General features: G+C 36.4%; 1 protein-coding gene across 3 annotated transcripts; it reads right to left on the bottom strand.

Moving 5' to 3' along the window:
• Positions 1-393: 393 nt before the first annotated feature.
• On the bottom strand, positions 394-18340 carry LOC119060787 (caspase-13-like). 3 transcript variants are annotated; one of them, XM_037161087.2, is made up of 9 exons: positions 18232-18340; positions 13501-13755; positions 9995-10104; positions 9205-9378; positions 7063-7297; positions 5851-5994; positions 4616-4725; positions 3010-3113; positions 394-498 (listed from the first exon to the last, which is right to left on the bottom strand). In XM_037161087.2, the coding sequence occupies exons 1-8, from the start codon at positions 18236-18238 to the stop codon at positions 3015-3017; spliced, it is 1134 nt and encodes a 377-aa protein (XP_037016982.2). In that variant the 5' UTR covers positions 18239-18340; the 3' UTR covers positions 394-498; positions 3010-3014. The 3 variants fall into 3 exon arrangements, with proteins under 3 accessions (XP_037016982.2, XP_037016973.2, XP_053526447.1); XM_037161078.2 differs by having other exon boundaries at positions 13501-13752; positions 18232-18325; XM_053670472.1 differs by having other exon boundaries at positions 13501-13782; positions 18232-18253.
• Positions 18341-18537: the final 197 nt, after the last annotated feature.

Raw genomic sequence — 18537 nt, 5'->3', positions numbered from 1 at the left:
ATATACTTCGTTAACCACAGTCATCCTAATAAATTCAATAAAAAAGGAAATAAAGAACAAAATAAACAAACAAAACAGAAACATACTTATGGATATAAGGAACAAACTGATTTTTCCCAGATGGAAGGGGAGATGGAGGGTTGGGTGAAAAATGTGAAGTGGTTAAGACAGTCATAGGATTTAATGTACAATATGGGGAATAGAGTCAGTAATACTGATGAAAAATGTATGACGTCACACAGGAGCAAGACTTACCAGGGGGAATCAGTTCACAAGTTATACAAATATCTAACAATTAGACTATACACTGAAACTAACATATACTGAATGTCCACTACAATTAAAAACATTTGTAAAAGTAAATAAATCTAAAAGAAAGGACCCAAAACACAGTTTATTTGTTTCATTTTTATTTAAATACAAAAGATTAAATATTTGTGCCATTCTGGAAAAGGTGCTTCTGGAAGCTGGTAATAGGGCTGGACTTCCTGTAATTTCCTGAAGAAGAAAAAAGTACAGAAGTTCAGTATAGTGTTTGGTTGGCCCCAAAGTTCATTTAGGGTTTTTTAATTTTCCCCATAAAATAAAAGACACTTTTTAAAATTTTCACCAATAACTTTACTGATTTGGATATTTTGAATATGTTGGCTACCTGCCATGTGGTATAACATTGAATGTTCTCAATTAATGTCTCAATTTGATCACTATGAATTTTATTGGTCTACTTGACTATGTAGAGCATTGTCCAGAGAGAAATCTCCAACACTAAACTTCACTAACTGCTTTTGACATATCCTATCAGTCAGAGCACTTTCTCCATTCACTACACAAATCATTTTTATGTTTCTACCTTTCTTAAAATAGCAAAGTATATTATGTAAAAATGTTGTATATTTTCTTCCATCAATATTACAATAGCTACACAAATACTCACCAATTTTAATAAATATTTTTAAATTTCATTTATTTATTATTCAAGAGAGGAAGGCAGGGAGAAAGAGATGGAAAGAAACATCAATGTGTGGTTTTCTCCCACATGCCCTAGACTGGGGACCTGTCCTGCAACCCAGGCAAGTGCCCAGGAATGAGAATTGAATAGGTGAGCCCTCTGTTCTTAGGCCAGCACTCAATCCACTGAGCCACAACAGTCAGGACTAATAAGTATTTTTTTAAACACATGCTGATATGACATCTGTCACAAATAATCTAACAAAATTGTTTCAAATGAAATTAAAGACAACTAAGTTACTAGAGCCAGCTGATGAGAGAAAACAAACTTTTTGTCCAGCCTAATAATCCCCAGAAGCCTCAATCCATTCCTTATGATGATTCTTTTTCATCTTTTTCCATGGATTTTTACCATGCCCTTGGCATCAAACTCTGACCATTGAAGTATATTCATAAAAATTACTAAGGGTGATCTTTGGAAAACCTAATTAGATCATCTCATTCCTCTGATCAAAAGGGTTTCCTTCATCACTCAGCATCAAAGTTTTAGAACATTTACCATGAGATTACCAAGGCCCATGTGGTTAAGCTTTTTACCATATTTCTCAAATTTTCTCTGCTATTTTTTCCCACTCTCTTTCTCCTCCAGCCCACTATCTTTTGGCAGAGCTTCAAAAATGTGAGCACATGTCTGCCTCATAGATTTTTTACATGCTAGTCCCTGTGCTGGAACACTCTATGCATAGAATCACAGGGTACACTACCCTACTCGTTTCACTCTCTGTTGTGATTTCATTATTTTCCTACTCAAAGAAGCCTGTTCTGAATATTCTACTCTAGTACAAACAATACCCATCTCTTTAGTCTCATTTATTTTTCTCCTCAGATCTGATCACTCTCTGGTACTTCTCATCTTGTGTATTTAGAGTCTGTCTCTATTCACTACAGTGTGAGCTTTCCGAGAGCAAGGACTCCATTGACTTTGTAGGCTGGTATATTCCCAGCCTATAAAACTGAACTTGGAACCTAGTAAGTGCTAGATAAATATTAATCAAATAGCTCAATTCCTAAATGTTGTTCTATTGTACTAATTAGGCAATAAAAGCTACTCTGGTGAAGAAGTATTTATGCAATTATCCAAACAGAGACACAGAAACCAAGGATAAGGGATGGTGAAGATAGATTTAAAGTATTGACATAAACTTTACTATATGATTGTAATTATGTGGCTGAGAGGAAAATTAATAACATACCTATTATACATATAATTATTACACAGTTTGGCATGAAGCAGTAGAGAGTAAATTCATTGTTTGGTTTAAACTTGATGGGCTCATTTAAAATATTTTGACCAAAAATGTGTAAGTATTAAAATGGAAGCTTAAAGAGGTTTCTCAGAAGTAACTAAGAATCTGAGAGCAGACTCTGAGTATTCTGTGATATACACTGTCAGAAAAGTCAGAGAACCAGAATCTGCATTGCCACAAACATTACACCCCAGGGTATGTTTTATATCATCTGGTAATGGGAGTTCAATGTCAGTAATGTGGTAACTCAAAGTCAATTCCTCTGTTTTTAGCATTTTTCAGTATCTGAGGCAACTTTGGTAACTCAGTGTCTGTGAGTGCTTGTGTTTGTCTGTGTGTCTGTCAGGGAGAGAAAAACAGAGACAGAGCTAGAGGCTGGGAGGGGGAGAGAAGGAAGTATAACTAATAATGGAAGCATGATTACACTTTTGTCTTAGTAATTGCTACCCTGTGTCCTTCATTGTTTATTTCTTTCCACCTTCATCAGGCTTATCTCCTTGATGAACTGACAGATTGATTAATTAATTAATTTTGGAGGTGGAGGAGTAAACAAATGGGTTTATGGAAAAAAAACAAAAAATTCTAATTGCCAAGCTATATCAACAAGTAACAGTAATCTGACCACCCAAGCAATTGGCTATCATTTGTCATTGGACATCACTATCAATATTACTCTCTCATTTAATTTACCTGCCAACAACTCCAACAGTTACTATTTTCAGTTACCAGGAGGGTCAACAACTCTGATACTTACTGTTTTCAGTTGCCAGGAAAGAGGTAGAAATATCTTGTCATGGATAATCGTTCAATGGTGGGCATCTGGGCTTTAACATCTGGCTTTTCAAATGACCGTTGTACCTGAAAAAAAAAAGAGGCAAAAGATAAAACATAACTCTTAGCCACTCTCAGAAAACATTTTGCACCATGAGCCAACAAATTCTGGGAATGAAAGGTGCTATTATGGTTGATGGGAGCAAGACCATAGCCATTCTAATGTCCAGTCACTGCCTCCCTACTTTTAGAAGTAATTCCCCATGTTAGAAAACACTCTATCTCAGAACAAATGCCTCATGTCTAATCCAAGAATTTTCTATCTGCATTTCTTCTTTATTTCTTTTCCATCTCTATTCTACATATCTGAACTGAGTCTCAACTATCCTCTACCTCCAACCTCAAAGACTAGATCATCAATTCAATGAGGCAAAAAACCCCAACTTTTGACCTTAAAACCTGAACACAACAACTTCCACATCCTCACCACCATATTGACTCTGAAGTTTTGTTTGTTTGTTTATTTGTTTGTTTGTTGTTTTCCATGGACTGATCTATGAGGTCCTACTTCTAATATTCTTCTAGCAATGTCCTTGAGATTACAATGTCTAATTCCTATTCATCCAATGGGACTCAACTTTGAGTTCCCATTCTCAGAGACCCTAACTGACATTACAGTGTGATCCTCTCCATTTCTAATAAAGATATATTGTTCTTTCCCACAGGTCTGTATTGTTCTCTACAGTTTTGAGTTTAGGATAAAAACAGCCACACTTTCTCATATTCTTACTATCAGTACATTTCTCGCTAAAGAAGAAGGCCGAGGAGCATCTGTACATTTACTCATGTCTTGTGTCGAATAAATGTTATTTCATGTGTGCCAACATGGTGAAGTGTGGAACAAATTCCTGCCTTCACAAAGTTTGCATTCAAGTGAGTAATTACAGGTTAAAAAACAAGTCATATGTATAGCAAATGAGTGGTGATCAGAAGTGGGGAGGAAAACAAATTAGGAGGCAGGGGGGAATAAGGCATATTCTAAACTGGGAAAGAAATAGAATCTTCCTTTCTGGACTACTCCATTCAAAGAATGTCTTCTTTAATTTCTTTCAGTGCCCTAGAATGCTTTTGTTATGGATTCTATCACAATCCATACTGACACGGTTTTTGTTGGCCTACTTATTTAGTATACATCTCTCACAATAATGTAGGCCACCAGTAGCCTTATGACACAATGTGTCATCTGCCCCTGTGTCAGCAGGATTGTGGCAATTATATGTAGAACCCCAACACATACTTATTTAATAAGTTAAGCAACAAAATTTAATTCAAAATACTTTCCATTTTTTGTATTTTAGAAAAGTATAGTCCATAATATATGAGCTTCTATTTTTTATGATTTTGCTCTCTTTTCATTTGCTGCTGTGGTGTATTAACATATTCTTTCACTAATAACAGATTTTAAAACCCCAGGTAACAGAAATAATGGCACTGTTATACTTTTGTTTCCCTGACAAAATCAGTCATTGTAACTTGAATTAGTATAGGAGTAAGACTTCCTGAAAAAACAAAGTGACTAAGAAGGTTACCTTCCGAAATACTTCCTCAAGGTGACAGCACCAAGAATATTTCTGAAAGCATGTGATCAGTTGTGAAATGAAGAATGAACCCTTTTTGATGTCTCTCCAGGATATGTTATCTATGAAGAAAAGAAATGATAAGCCTTTGGCTCTGGCCTCACCTACTTTTTTATTACCTTTTTGTTTTATGGGTATGTCCTTTAGGCATAGCTTAGGAATTAATCTGCATGTTTAAGGAAAACGCTCATATATACCAACATTAGCTCATTTACAACAGAGTGGAAAAACTGGCAGAGACTAACTAAAGGGATGGCTGATCAGAATTGTATGGTGACTTCATTATATTTTTGGAACTGACACTTTGTGCCTCATGTTCATTCTCTTGATTTGAAAGGTTTGAGATATACCTGGAATTACTGCTTTATCAGTTGAAAGAATAGGCACGCAGAGAGTTAAAGAATTTCACCATGCTCATGAAGTAAACAACAAAGAATGGGCACCTGGTTCCAAAGGGTGATTACAGAGTAAAAATCACACTGTCTCTCAGAGTATAATAATCAAGGCAAATGAACAAAACCAAAGAGAACCTTTGAAGAGGAGGGAAAAGTTCAGGACATAGATTGTGGTGATGGTTTCATGGATGTGTACTTATATCCAACTCATTATGTTACATACATTAAGTATATATGTATTTTTGTATGTCATTTAAAACTCTATGCAGTGGTTTAATAATACTTAAAACAGAAATTTTCAAATCAGAAACATTGCAATGTAAGGCTAAGATGACTACCTAGAGGTCAAGGACTAAACCATTGTAAACTACTATGAAGACTCATTAGCCCCAGAGTGTCATTTTGTACCTCTTTTAAAGGACATTCACACCCTTCTGAGGCAAGCAATGACACACTCCAACTAGCATCAAATGGCAACTATGGAGAAAGGGCTAGAGTGAAAAACTGAATCATTCGTTTGTTTTTAAATGGTGTATGGTCAACTGGATGGCTCGTATTAGGTGGTTTGAATGTTTGGTTTGCCTGATCTTATAAAGTAGAACACTTAAAATCCAAGTATAATTTTAAAAGTAGAAAATATAAAGAATCTTTGTTTCCATAAAGTAATGAGATACATGTAAATTATTTCAGCAACATTCAAAATGTGCCTTAGATCATTGCTGCATAGAGCTATCGATATTCTAGAATCATTCAGGGCCCCAAATTCCTTGTGTGCAACTGAGAGATACATACGTGGGGTTGAGGAGCAGAAAGCAATGAAGTCCTTCTCCACGTGTGCTCTTTGAACAGCATCCTCCTCCAGGTCCCCACGTGGCTGTGAAGAGCTGTCCGCCAAGGCTTCTGGAGAGTCACTGACCCACAGTACCCCTCGGTTTGCTGGAGAGACAACAATTCTGTAAACACTGTGTGCCTCCCTCAGTTTGACTGTCACAATTGCCCACCTCACTCTCTTTGAATGTTTATTCTTTCCCTGACCAGGGACTTCAGTTGCTTAGAGTGTCATCCCAATGGGACAAGGTTGTGGGTCCCATCCTGGTCAGAGCACACACAAGAATCAACCAAAGAATGCATAAATAAGTGCAAAAGAAATTCAGTCTTTCTTTCTCCCTCTCTCTCTCAAATGAACACATTTTAAAAAGTGAATAACAATAAAGAAATGTTAATCATCACCACTTTTATAATTGCAGGGCAAACACATACACACACTAAACTCCCCCCCTGAAACACACACACACACACACAACTTGGCCTCTCTCTACTGTCTTTGAACACTGTGCCAGTTAACAGTGAAAGCATCTTGTATGTAAAGAGTGATAGTAATATAAACCTGAAAGAACCCATTTTCTAAGAAGAGCCAAGGAGTTCAAGCCTTATGTGCATCATTGCAGAGCATAGTTACTATTTTTAGCTAAAGTATTTCTGTTTTTCTTTTCTAAACATGGCTCCAAAAATCCAAGAGACAACCGGAAGTCAGAAAATAAATAAATAAAGATTTGAGAGCAATGCCAAGCACCCTCATTTCCCCACCCAGTTCCCTGTCAGCATTGTATGAGGTAAAAAGAGGGTGCTGCTATTACAGAATAGCTCCCCTTTCAAATGAAATTCTTCTCAATCCAGAGAATGTCAGAATGTCTGTAAACTATTTACAAGTAAAGCTGTTATTCAAATGATTTTATTCCAATGGAGAAATATTTTTGTTCAACTTTGATTTAGGGATTCCAAAGATCTCCTTCATTACTTTCCTTAGATTCAACTAAATGGATATGTCTCAGCTGAAAAGATACTTTCTCATGATTCCAACCACTTAACTGGAGTTTCCCAAGAATTCAATTCACTTCATTTGCCCTGAACAGGGACTAAGATCGTTTCTCCTAAAATGAAAACAAACATCACAGTCCTCAGCAAATGATTCAGGTACTTTGGGTTTTCCCTGTCAGAACTCACCACCTCTGCAGGCCTGGACAATGATGACCTTCGGTTTGTCCTTTAGACTGAGGCAGTGGCAGTTGTTGAACATCCGAAAGATGGTGTCATAAAGCAGCACATCTGGGTTTTCATCTCTGTGCAGAGTCCCACAAATTCCTGTCAGGATGCCATGAGACATGAACACCAAGAATGTGCTGTCTGAAGACTTGTGCTCTGGGCGGGCAGCAAATGCCTCCAGCACTGACTCCATCTCCTGAAAAAGACCATTATGTCTTAATTTAGTAGGATAAGCATTAACATTAATTTGACTTCCTACTTATCATGAGCCGTATAAGAAACATCTGTCACGTTCCAATCACTGTGCCTTCACATAGTGTTTGCTCAATCATAGCTGTTTACCTTTTCTTTCTATAATGGGTCAGTGGATTCAAAGGTCTGTTCCTGCTAACATTACATGAGTTGTCCTCTTGATATTTTTTACTTTTGCTTATTTTTGTTGGAAACCACTCTGCCTGGTTTCAGGAGTTGTAACTACCCCCCATAGCTAAGGCTGAGTGAGCAACCTCCTGAATGTGAGCCACTTAGGAGACAAAGATTGTCTTTGGTAGCAAATGCTGCTTCTGCCTCCTCCCCTGCCCCCAATGCTTGGCCGTTTAGTCTATGATGGGTACAGCCCCTCAGAGGAGGGGCAACCTAAGCTAGACACCATCACTTGAGAGGCCACCATGGAAGGACTCGGGGAGCTGCAACAAAGAGGGAGTGATAGACCCTCGCTTCCTGGCTATGCTGACATAGCTGGAGTCCCCATTTTCATCTGGGAACAGTGCTTCCTGGCTCTAATCAACTTAAGTCTAAAAACCTATGATGGGGAATGGGGTGCAGCCCTGTTCTGGAAAGGGCGGGTTCCCCAGGTGATCAGGCCTTAAGAAAGAATATGTAAAAACCTGTGAAATCTGCTTTGTTTGAGAATGCTCTCACTCAAATGATAAGGGTCCAAGTACGAATTTTGTTCCTCAAAGTTTTATGGCTCTTTAGCTATCTGACCCTGACTGAGAATAAGCCCTCATAGTTTTTTGAATGCTATTTATTGTTTGATCTTTACCTGTATTCTTGTGCAAATGAACCCAATAAAAGGCCATTGAGGAAGGGGCTCTTGGCCCTTCCCCTTTGAGGGATCAGCCACCTTTCCTCCTCAAGCAGATCAGTCTTGGTAGTTTCAATTTCAACCGTGGCAAATGGGGGGACTTTTGGGGCAAAGTTGCCCCCACATATTTTCACTTACATATCTTTTTCTTTCTGTTTCCGCCTTTTATCTCATCACTTAATTACAGTCTTGTGTCATATAGCTATCATACCACTTCCCTTCAAAACCTCTCTGTACATATAATACCACTGGCCTTCCTTTGTTTTTTTCCAGTTTTACATTTACTTTAGACTTTTCATTTGTAGTCATCTTTCCTGGAACGCATTTTATTCACATGTTTCCAAACTTGGGTCACTACTACAGGCTTGTCATCTGTCAGTTCCTCCATTGTCTCCTAACAGGACTTTTCTTAACCAATCTGTTGAAACAAGTACTCCCCGATCACCAATTTGCCCTTATATTTTCTTTTTCACTTATTTTTATTTTTTAAAACTCTTAGAAAGAGAGATGCAGAAACACCAAATATCTGAAATTTTCTGTTTTTCTTTTAGTTGGATTGGATCACTGCCAGTGAATATAATTCAGTGGAGCTTGGAACTTCCTGCTTTATACACAGACATACCCCCAGTGCCAGGAATAGGCCCTGGGACAAAGGCAGGACTCAACTGTTTTTCATGGTGAATACATGTCTACTAAACATTTATGAGTTAAGTTTTCTGAGAATATTGGATCTAAATCTCAGTCGTCTCTCTTTGGAACTAAGAATTTTATAAGTACACAGGCCAATCACTTTTGTGTCTTTTTGTAGAACTGAGAATATTTGGAGCTCAAAAAAGACGAATTTCATCTGTATAATATCATTTTATATACTCACATGCACACATACACATACATACACAACATGTGACCAAGGGTTCTTAAAGTGTTTGGCTATTTATGTTATAAAGTTTTGTTAGTAGGAGGATGTGTACTGAACATGTAATATACACATGTTTGGGGTGGTGAGGGGCCCTTACCTTGGCTGTGAGATTCTCTTCCACTTCCACACTATAGCCAAGGCCCTTGAGCAGTTCCTTCATCCCTGTGATGTCAAGCTCAGCCCCTCCCCTCGGAGGAAGATGATCAAACTCTCTGTTGCATATAATGAGAGCCAGACGAGTACGGTCCTTTCCATCCTTTATTGAATAGATCTATAGGAAATAGATATGTGGTGACTTTGACTTACCTAAATCTCTGTATTTTTTTAAATTTTATTATTGTTCAAGTACAGTTGTCTGCATCCCCCCCAACTCCTCCCTACCCCAGCCATTCCCACCCTCTTTCCAAGAATTTCTACCCTAACTTTCTCCTCTATCCTCTTCACCTAGACAAATCATTCTTCCTATTCAAGGTTCAGATCAAATTTCATGAAAGCCAGGAAACATTTGCTGTTAGCTCAGGGTTTAATTATATTTTTAAAACATGTTTCATGTCCAGGCTTTTCAAGTAGTATGCAGATAATAACTACTCATTCATGCTATCTTATACTCATAAATATTTTTTATTTTATTACTGTAACTGAATTATAATAAATCTCAAATAGGTATGAGAACAAGAAAGCATACTGAGAGATGCATACTTTATCATGGGATTGAAAGAAAATTGGAATTTGTGTGAGGCTATAGTATTTCCTCCTTGCTCAAAGCATCTAAGAAAGAGCTTCTGTCTGCACCTCATCTCCCTGCCATTAGTGCTCTAAGAGATAGTATATTCAGTGAAAGCAATCTCTTCTCTCTTTTTCTCTACTTTATCTACAGAACACAGTACCTCGTCAGCCCTTTCTTTACACACTTTCAGGAATTCTTCACGAGGACAAAGCTTCAGAGCATCTCTAGATTCTTCTGCTGGCTCAGCTGGTCCAACCATGTCTGTAGGAACTAAAGGAAATACCATATGACATCACATGACAGAAATTTAACATCTGCATCTGGAACCAAGTATCACTTAAAGATAGTGGTAGAAAAGGTAAATACTGAGGAGTGTTTTTTAACATATTAATGTAGGAATTATAATTGTATCTAACTAAACTCTAGTATGAAGAGATGTATTGTGAGTGGGAAAGAAGGGAGAAATCCTTGGTAGCAGATCCACCCAAAAATATAGTGATAAATTCTGGTTATTATTAAAAAAAACACCTTGATGATTTGGGTCAAATTTAGCCTTTTTTGTGTTCATCAAACCAGTTTGAGTTTAGCAACATTTTACTCTAGAAATCTCATGCACCTAAGTGAACTGTTTTCTTGCCAATGAGCAAGAGTGTATTGAGTAAATATATATCATAAATACAAGTGAGTCACATATTCAACAAAAAATTTTCTAATTTCACATTATAAAGTACAAATAACTAAAATTAATTTTAACAGTATTTAATCTAACACAATATATCCAAGCTATTATAATTTCAACATGTGTCACTACCCACAATTTAAGCACTACTAGTTAACACATGGCTAGTAGCTATCATATTGGATGGTAAAACATCCCAAGTCTATTTCTAATTACAGAGAACAGATACACACATAGACACACTTAACATTTAATAGCATCCCGAATCCTATACCATCCAGATATTATTTTTTCCTGCAACCTCAGCCTGAATCCTTAACTTTTCCACAGGAGTTGAACTTCTCTGATTCTTTGCCAAGTTGTGCAGTCAGTTATTTCAAGGAGAATTCTGTATGGCAAACAGAGTGCTGATCCCACAGCCAGAAAGACAGCATTTTGGTCAGAGGTTTCTAATGTACACTGTATGTCCTTGCCTCCAAAATGCTGAACTGCCAGCATTAAATTTTCAACCCATGTTTTAAAATGTGAGGTAATAACTCCTCCCAGGTGGAAATTTTTTTTTCTGACTCACCCTGGCCTAATCCTTAAGAGAAATGAAATATTATCCAATACCACTTGGCAGCATTTGACTGAGATTTTGCAAGAGACTGGGAAAGTCCAGAGCTCTCCCCTTTGTGAGGAAGGAAGAAGAGTTAATAAACTAGAAGAGGTTTATTGTGATTTTGTTAACAAGGTTTTTGTCCATGATAGGAATAAAGCTTGATGTTTAGTTATATGAGCCAACCAAATCAATCTTTGATTTTATTTAATTTAAAGGAAGAAGGTAATATTACTCTGTATAAAATGTTCAGTTTTTATATTTTATATTACTTTCACTCATTTATTTTCATTATTTTTCATAATATTTTTGATAAATGTCTTTCTAAAATACATTTTTAAAACTTAAGCTCAAGAGATGCAGCAAGTTGTAAGTCTTTAAGAAAACCAATCTTTCTGAACATTTTAAAATAGATTAAGTAGTAACACGTTCTCCATTCCCATTGTAGCAGATTTTGCCAATTTAAAGACTCCCTGATTCTAGAGACATGTCAGACGATATGTCTCTCATCAAACCTCTTCTTTTTCCCATTTATTTACAAGTTTGGTGAACTCTCTAACTCAAGAAATGTCATCTCTTAATGACTGTTATGTATCTATACATAGATATAGTTTTTGCAGTTAAGATTGGGAATTAATATTTCTATGTTGCATCTAAAAGTATATTTAGTAAGAAAACAATTCCTTACAACATACATTGTCATTACAACATATAAATATTATAGTGCAGCCTGCTGTACAAAAAGAGTTTTTAGTAGATGGCGGTGCAGTAGAAAGAAATGGGAGAATTAAGGGTTTAGATAAAACTTTTAATATCTCAGTCTTATCCGTTAACTAATAAAATACTCTGAAACCTTTAATTAATACAAAAAGAAAAAGATCAGCTCAAGATTAGACAAAGCCATCTTCTTCAGTGTATCAAAAATTTAGATATTTTGACGTTCTCTGGCTTTGTATTTGAATACGTATCTCTCTGATGAAATAACAAGCACTTGACAGTACTTGGCACCATACATATTTACATAAAACATGGCAGGGCCTCTGTCTACTTCCTGCCTACCACTGTCTCTGCAGATGCAGTGGTTTTCCTGTTTGGTTAAATGCTCACTGGGGGAACTAAAATTATTTTGAAGTTTCCGTTACTTCAATTCTGATTCTCAATTGCAGATCTTTTATATTTGAACAAAATCAAAATTGTCCCCATCCCATCCCAAATTGAAGAGAAAATAATAAACCTGCAGAAGGGCCAGTGTAAATATTAATGCAAACGCAGCTTAGCCACAATCTTGGACATCTAACACATGTCCCTCCTGCTGGTGGGAATTTCCCATCTACCTAGAGAAGGGCTAATTCAAAAAGTTACGTGTTTTAGTGAGGGCTGTATAGTATATGTAGCTTTTTATTAATTTAGTATTATGGATAAATTCCAGTATTCCAGGCTGGGATTTCAGGTTAAAAACTCTGTAGCATATAGTAGATTCTTTCACTGGCAAACTTGGGCTTGAAGTTATCATTAGAGCTATAAGCTCTAATAATATTTGTAATTCAATATAGGTCAAAAGTTTTGAAATATTTTAATATATTAGACACTGTGTAGGTGTTTCCCCGGTCATATTTCATAGCTTACAGAAATGAGTTAACACTAGAAAGTTCTAAGTATTGCAAGTCAAATAATAATGATGCAACTAATTAATGCATATTTTCCATTTGTCTATTCATCTAATACTTTTTATGTGCCTGCTTTGTGTCTGACACTCTTCTAAGCTATTATTCATAGGCAAAGAAAACAGTTGTACTCTGGATTAAGAAAATTGTACTCTGGATAGTTCTAATGAGATAGGAAGGGGATAGAAGTGGAATAAATTTGATGGCGGGGGGGTCAAGTGTGTCATTTCAGATATCTTAGTTTTTGAAGCTGGGCGAATATTTGAATGGAATGTTGAACATGCAGCTAGAGTTAACTACATCTGGAGCTCAGAGAGGGGTGATAGATGAGAGCTAAAATCTTATGAGTTGTCAGCATATTCCTACCACTATGATCCTAGCCTTACAAATCCTGTGGAGTTACTGAAATTTCCACAGGTCAAAGATGCTGAGACTGTTGCTTAAGGAGGTTAAGATACTTGAAGGAAAGCACACAGTGTCCAAAATGTCTCTAGAATAAGCTATTTACATGAGTAATCTAAACAGAAAGGTTAAGCTTCTTAGGTGATTGGAAATCAAATCTCTTCTCATAAAAGCCAAGTAGCCCATAAAATGACAATGACAAAGTAGTGAAAGTAATGTTTTAGAAATTTAAGGATGGGAGCATTCAGTACACTGGAGAAGCATTGGAACTAAATACATTGAGGAAAATTTGGGATATTTGTTGCAAATGACTCCATACTTACCTTTTTTGCCAATGGAGAGATTTTCTGGTTTAAGGAAGGTTCGGAGAAGGATTTGACCTGCTTCATCGCGTTTTTGTCGAAAAACGTCCACTAGGACCGAAGCCTTTTCTCTAGGTTTGGCATCATAAAATTTTTTCTTTTCAGTTTCCTCCAATTCAAGAACATTTGTTTTCACCAAGCCATCCAATAACCCAGTTAAGATTTCTTTACCAACAAATTCCAAAGACTTAAGTGCGTTTTTGTCGTATCTGTCTTCTGTAAGAAACACAAAGACTCCTTCAACTGTGAATAAAATTTAAAGGGTTTCACCCTAAATATAGGGCTCCCTGTAATGTGAGGTACTCTTGAAATACCTTCTGATTATTTCACTGTTTCACCAGCAAAGTATATACTATTTCATTATACCTCTGGAATTATCTCAGTGCATCAAATCCATACTTTGTATTTGCATTTTGTTTAATAATTTTTGGCACTTAAGATTTTTGCATCCCTTCTCATCTCTTCTCTGTGACATGGGGCCTAATGTCATCTACTCTTCTTATGTTTATCTTTCTATTTTTCTCCTTCTCCTAGTGATGACAATGGTTTACCTGAAATGTATGCTCCAAGAAAAGTCCATGCTCTTGACTATGCTGTGCATTTTTTCCACTATACCAGTGATTTTCAACCAATGTGCCTCAAGAATTGTTAAAACATGCAATACCTGACTATTTAATCAGGGGCACTGACCTCTTTTTTCTTTAGAAGATCAATTTTAAAAAATGATGATTGGTGGTGGAGAGGGGAGTGGCGGTGGTGGGGGGAATGGAGACAATTGTAGCTGAACAACGATAAAAAATAAAATAAAATACATTAAAACATGGCATCAGCCAACACAACAATCTCCATCTATGTGATAGATTCAAACTTATACATATTCTTTGTCAGACTGGCAAAAATATATATTTTTGGGTGAGTCACAGAATTTTAGTAGTTGGTTTATGTGTGCCAGGAGTGGAAAGATATTGACAATTCCTGTGCTAGGCAATGGGACCCACTCCTTCCCCTGTATTTTGTTTTCTTAGTGAAAGCACTATGCTTTTGAATCCACGTTTTTGTGTTCACACATTTTACTCATATCTTTGTACTTAAAAACTTAGAAAATACCTACAGGATTGCTGAATACATGAATTAATGACTAAGTGAATGTGTGCATTCAGGGTCCTCACACTTTAAAATTGTGTCTCAATCAAAATTCAGAGTTGAAAATAGTCTGATGGCCAATTTTCCAATTGGTAGATTAATTTGATACCAGTTTAATTTATTACTGTCCAGGATAATTTTTATTTTTATAAAGGAATATAAGAGTCAAAGTAATAAATCTTTTTTTAATACCACAGATGTGATTTGGACATATATATGAGAAGGAAGGATATCTCATCAATTCTCAATTAATTCTAAGGAACAAGAACTTGGGTCTAGAAACCACAGCCTGGATTTCCATGTTATATTGAATTGCTTTTTTCAGTCAGTGTTTATTGGGCAATGATTATAATAAGAAAACAGAAAAGTTACGAAACCTGATTTAAAAGTTACTTAAATCTATTAGTAACAGCTAACATCTCTTGCCTGCTTATAATGATTAAAAAAGGAAATATATAAAAAGCAATGGAAATCACCAACATCATTGTTATCATTATTTCCAATTTCTTTACTAAATACAAACATTAATGTGTTATATCCTTACAATAATCCAATGAGATTATTCTCCTTATTTTATAATTTACCCCAAATCACACAAATTGAGAATTTACATCTGTTCTTACAGCACAACTTTAGTAATAATAGTTAATATTGATCCCCCACCAATGTTAAGTGATATACATGAATCTTCTCACTTAAACTTTACCAAAAGTTCATGTAACTGGTCTATTAATAACTTTATTGTATTAACAAACAGACACAGAGAAGTTAGTTAAATTATGACTGAAAACATATGTAGAGTACATTGTATGTACACTAAGTGGGGAAAAAGGATTCAAACTCAGGGGCTCAGATCCCCCTGCTCTTAAGTCATCACACTATATTACATGATACTTGGTGAAGAGTTACTTAAAATAACAGGAAATGCTACAGAGACTAGAAGTCTGGGTAAGCTTCTGCACTTGAGGCCACAAGGGTTCCTTTTAAAAGGTAGTAGAGATGCTGAGATGCAATATAGTATACAGATGTTAGAACAGAGAGTTTAAAGAATCGCAAACAGCAGGCAGGATAGTGTATGGAATATTTGGTCTCCCTGAGTTCTGGGTTTCGGTTTCACTTCTCTAGTCGAATCTCTGTGTTGAGTGCACTCAGCAAGGTGATATAGAGTGGACAGAACAAATGGAGTGGGAAAAAATAAGGTTAACAGTAAAACTGAAGAGGTTTGGTCTTAGGTCTTCTTCTTGTTATCTATATATTCTCATGGCTTCATTATGAATTACTCCCAAATTTATAGATTCATCCCAGATATAGATAGCAAAATTGTGAATCATATGTCCATCTCTTCTCAATGTTCCACAAAGTTGTTAAATCCTTTATCAAGTTGACCTGTTTGCTTTTTATTCACCTGTTTTGTTCCTGGTACTAATAAATGATATCTAAACACCAAGTACAACAGACCAATAAAACATGGTAACAGTGAACATCTTCCACTTTCTGAGTAACTTATGTTCAATCTGCCATCAAATTGTATTGATTTTATGTGCTAAATATTTATGGAATCTGACTGCTTCTCTCTTTTCTAATTGTGCATTATTCTATTTCAGGCCTATATTCTTCCTTTTTAAATAACTTCAAGAACCTTATAAAGCTACTTTTTCCCCTTCTGATTCATTCTTTGCATGAAGCATAATTAGTGTTCAAAAAACTAGATTTAATAATGAAATCTCTAAGCTCACTCTAATTTAGGTAGCCTTATTTATTCATTCTGACCCTCCACAATTTTACCCACTTCATTCATTACATTTGAAACCTTGTGCCCTTCTCTTAGTTTCTAGGAAGCCCTTATTTAGGGATCTCTATGAGGGCGGTCTCCCACCCCGACCCCTTTTCTTGTTCCTCCACTTCTCTATTTATCCTTTATGTCTGGGATTAGATGTGACTTCTTCTGGGGACTTCTACCTGATACTCCCAGACTAGACAAAGCGTCAGAGGAATATGCTCCTAGTATACCTTGTTTCTCACTAGGCAAGCCATTTTTTTCTTGTAGTTAATTATTTAATAATGTCTAACCAAACTCAGTCATTTATATTTGTTGGTCCATTTTACTTGTTTTCTTTTTTAGTGCCTTTCCACTTCTCACATTTATTATCTAATCATGCCCTCACTGCCATCTAATAATCTGTGAGGCCAGCCTATGTGGCCAAAGATGCAGCCACAGATGTGCACTTAATGTACTATTCTCCAGACAAATGCTGGATGAGTGCTGTGAAGAAAAGAAAGAAAACAGTTGATCCTTGTATTTTAGGAATTTAAGTTAAATGTGGTGAGATAGGTCATAAAACCCAGAAATAATTATAATAGGGAAGGAAACAAAGAAATAAAGAAATAAAAGAGCACAGGAAGTATGAGTAGGGGAAATACAAAAATTATAATTTTTTGTGAAGCTTAAGTCACCTTTTAGAAAGATTAATGGAAAAATGGATAAGTATATTTAGAAAGGTAGGAAAACCTGTCTGAAAAGTTCAGAGCATTTTTTAACAGCAATAGGGAACCACTGTAGTTCCTGAGTAAAACCATTGCATGCACAGATACCTAGAATGTGAGAACTAAAAGATAGCTAGTTAATCATTTTCTTAATGATTCTAATGTGCAAAAAAGTCTATACCAGACCAGTTATATAAGAATTACCTGTAGATATATTAAAGATTATAAATGTCTACAGTCCATTCAAGATTAAGAAACACAGGGTCAGTATAATCTGAATAAACCAAAATTTAAAATATGACTATGGATTATTCATATTTGCTGATCTAGTTGAATCTTTTCCATTTCAGATGAGGAAAATGAAGCTAAGAATATGATATGACATGTTTGAATACTAGCTGCATAAAAAGCTAATGATTCCATCTCTTTTGCTTTTTCAGCTTCGGAATATAAGAAATATGACCCGAAAGTAGTTCACAGGATGGCTTGGAGGGTTATGTCCTGGAGAGGGAAACCAGTTAAAAAACTGGGGTAGCAATCCAGGAAAGACTGCCCTACAGTCAGTAGTACCAGGACTAGAGAGTCAGGAGAAAAAATAGAGTCACCTTAAAAGACCAAGTATGTGATTCAATATAGGCAATGAAAAAGAGGACAGAATCAAAAGCCTCACTTACATGACTCTGGGAGCAGTGTTTATTACCTAAATGACCAATTCGAAATCAACAGGAAGTGAAATCTCAGAGTGCATTTAGAACTTTCAGGAGTTGTCTCTTACACAAATAACTCACTCTATTTGTCTCTGCCCCCCCCCTCACTGCTATACACTGAAAGAAAGGAATTAACTTCCCCTGGCTCTAAAATGCCTGGAAATCTTTCTTTCTTCCAGCCTGTCTAAGGCAATGTGCCCCAGTGATTCAAGTTACATAGAACTAATAGGGAGAAAGATTCAGCTGGCAAACCACAGGTTTTTTCCCTCTTGTTATTTCTGTTTGCCACAGAGCAATGAATAAAGTGTTTCCTAAGCCCCAAGTGCCTGACCCTCAGTCAAAAAAGACCCCTACTCACCAGCCATAGGTAACAACAGCCTCAGTCCCTTCCTGCTGCTGTAAGTGAGCCACAGCCTGAAAAATAAAAGCTACTGTGCACTTCCTTAGTTCAGGGGGCGGGGACATCTAATCACAGATTGGGCAACTGCTGCTTGGAATATCAGGGTTCATGTCCATCTGGAAGTCCCCAGTAGTCGACAAATGTGTTCACCAGCCCTTTGGGAGGAAAAGCTTCCTTTTTTAGGAAGAAAGAAAATGTGAATGACAAGACATTTTTCTGTGAACTGGCACCTCTGACCTTTTTTTCCTTCCTCTTTTTTCTCTC

The sequence above is a fragment of the Artibeus jamaicensis genome, unplaced genomic scaffold (assembly GCF_021234435.1).
Source record: "Artibeus jamaicensis isolate MK-2021 breed Jamaican fruit bat unplaced genomic scaffold, CSHL_Jam_final contig_585, whole genome shotgun sequence".
Taxonomy (NCBI): domain Eukaryota; kingdom Metazoa; phylum Chordata; class Mammalia; order Chiroptera; family Phyllostomidae; genus Artibeus; species Artibeus jamaicensis.
Note: the sequence above shows the minus strand (reverse complement) of the source record. Positions and strands in the feature narration are given on the sequence as shown.